Source organism: Austrofundulus limnaeus, unplaced genomic scaffold (assembly GCF_001266775.1).
Source record: "Austrofundulus limnaeus strain Quisiro unplaced genomic scaffold, Austrofundulus_limnaeus-1.0 Scaffold82, whole genome shotgun sequence".
NCBI lineage: Eukaryota > Metazoa > Chordata > Actinopteri > Cyprinodontiformes > Rivulidae > Austrofundulus > Austrofundulus limnaeus.
In genome coordinates, this window is record NW_013952484.1 from 1,886,382 (window position 1) to 1,888,435 (window position 2,054).

General features: G+C 39.4%; 1 protein-coding gene across 5 annotated transcripts in view; it reads right to left on the reverse strand.

The window, feature by feature from the left end:
* syne1a (spectrin repeat containing, nuclear envelope 1a) overlaps positions 1-2,054 on the reverse strand; it is a gene marked incomplete at its 5' end in the record, with an annotated part of 30,007 nt that overhangs the window by 20,385 nt on the left and 7,568 nt on the right. For 2 of the 5 annotated variants that reach the window (XM_014011601.1, XM_014011599.1), the window contains 2 exon segments: positions 4-127; positions 1,406-1,600. In XM_014011601.1, coding sequence (XP_013867055.1) covers positions 4-127; positions 1,406-1,600 — 319 coding nt within the window. 5 annotated transcript variants of the gene reach the window in all.

Here is a 2,054-nt window from a genome sequence, read left to right on the forward strand (position 1 = left end):
CCTTGCATCTGATTTGCTCGGAGTGAAGCTCCTCATGATGTTCAGGCAGAGGTGTGGACAGCTTTCTCTTAAAGGCCCTCAGCTTCTCCAGTGACATGTTGATGCCCTTCTCACATCGCTCCCAGTTCTACACACACACAAACACAAAGCAATAGTTAGACCAGAAACCATAATCTCCGACATGCCTATATACATACATACACAGTTTAGACAGATTACTTAAAGAGCCTGTGACATCAAATTTCTGCAATAAACATGAATGCATTTTTGGAAAGATCCTATTAACAACATATTGAGAAATAAATTTCACTCTGATGAGATGAACAGTTGTTGAGATATTTGCATGTGCAGTGACAGGAAGTGATGTCAAAGGGGAATGTCTGAGCGTTGCTGTGATGACTAACAACCCAGACTGTAGAGAAGATTCTGATGTTTCTTTAGATTATTGTGAGTCTCTATCAGAGATGAAGAAAAGTCAGAGTTCAAATAATAATGTTTCAATAAACAAAGATCAGAGAGTTTCTTTCTTAAAGAGTTCCCCTTTGATGTCACTTCCTGTTTCACTTTGGCTGAGCAAAGTCAAAAGAAAATATGCCAGTTGGGACAAAATGGTTAAAATCATGTGTATTATGCCATGTTTATTAAATTTAAAGGCTTTTTGTATTTAAAGGATATACATGTCAAAGACACTTTAATATGCAGTTAATGAGCCGTTACTCAATCATCATAAAGAAAAAAGATGACAACACAATCCCACAAATTACAGCTATTTTTACAGTCTGATTACAAACATGGAGCAGATATCTTAATATTTTTTTCTTCTTCTGCTGCCTTTCATTTTATTTGATTTGTATTGTTTTATTGTATGAAATGTTTCATTTATTTTTTAATGAAATGAATAAATTAATGAACATTGGATGGTTAGAAATTAAACTAAGTGTCAAACCTGAAGCAAGAGTCATGGTAGCAAAAAAAAAAAAAAAAAAACAGCAACAATAGCTGCCTGTGTGAGAACTGAGGACAGTAATTAGGTTTGTAAGGAGATGCTGCTAAAACCCTGTGTTTCTGTGAAACTTTAAAGCTTAATTTAGAAACACTCTGCAGATGACTAGATTATATTAGGACACGGTAATGCACCATCACTGCTCATCTTCAGGGCTGCAGCTGCAAYGTTGCATAACTGACATCATAACTTGGCTTCACTGCCCTACATGAAGCAGGCGAGTCTCAGACGGGCCAGTGCCCTTCAATGCACCTCCACACTGCAGCGTAATGGATGCACGGCGTAGCGAGCAMCATCTATCCCAAGAACAACCCGCTTTAGGACATCCACTACTGCAACACGATGGTAATTATGGTATTTAAATATTAAGATGGAAGCTTTGTTACTTTGTTGAATTCGCACCTTAAGCAAGCCGTGCAGCTCCCTCCTCTGCTGGTCCAGGTGGTGGTGGGCGTGCCTCCACCTCTCCTGTATCTCCATGAGCTCGGTCTGCAGTGTGGACTCAGACGGCACGTCGGCTGACAGCAGCAGGCTCCTGCCGGCCTCGATGGTCAGGATGTAGACTCCCTGCTGCCTCTGGAGCGCTCGTTCTCTCAGCTGGAGGAGCAGGGACAGAGACAGAGGGTAGAGTGGGTTCAGGTTTACTAAGGGACGCTAAGGTTGGGTGGGGGGATTTGAAAACATCATTTAAACCAGGTGTTCTTAACCTTTTTGACCTCGGGGCCCAATTTGTTGAACATAAAGTGGCACGAGGCCCAGTCACACATTACCAATGAACGGATCAAAATGATAATTATTCTGAATTTTGGTTTAATTTTTATTGTATTTCCATTAAAACTAAATTAAATACACTTACAGTTTAAAAGTAAAACTCCTGTCAAATAATCACAAGACATGATTATGACAAACATTTTTTTTTGTAACCTGCCCATAACAATTATTTGAACAAATACAACGGTCAGTCAACAGACCACTCAGGCTTATCGACACAAATCTATCTATCTATCTATCTATCTATCTATCTATCTATCTATCTATCTATCTATCTATC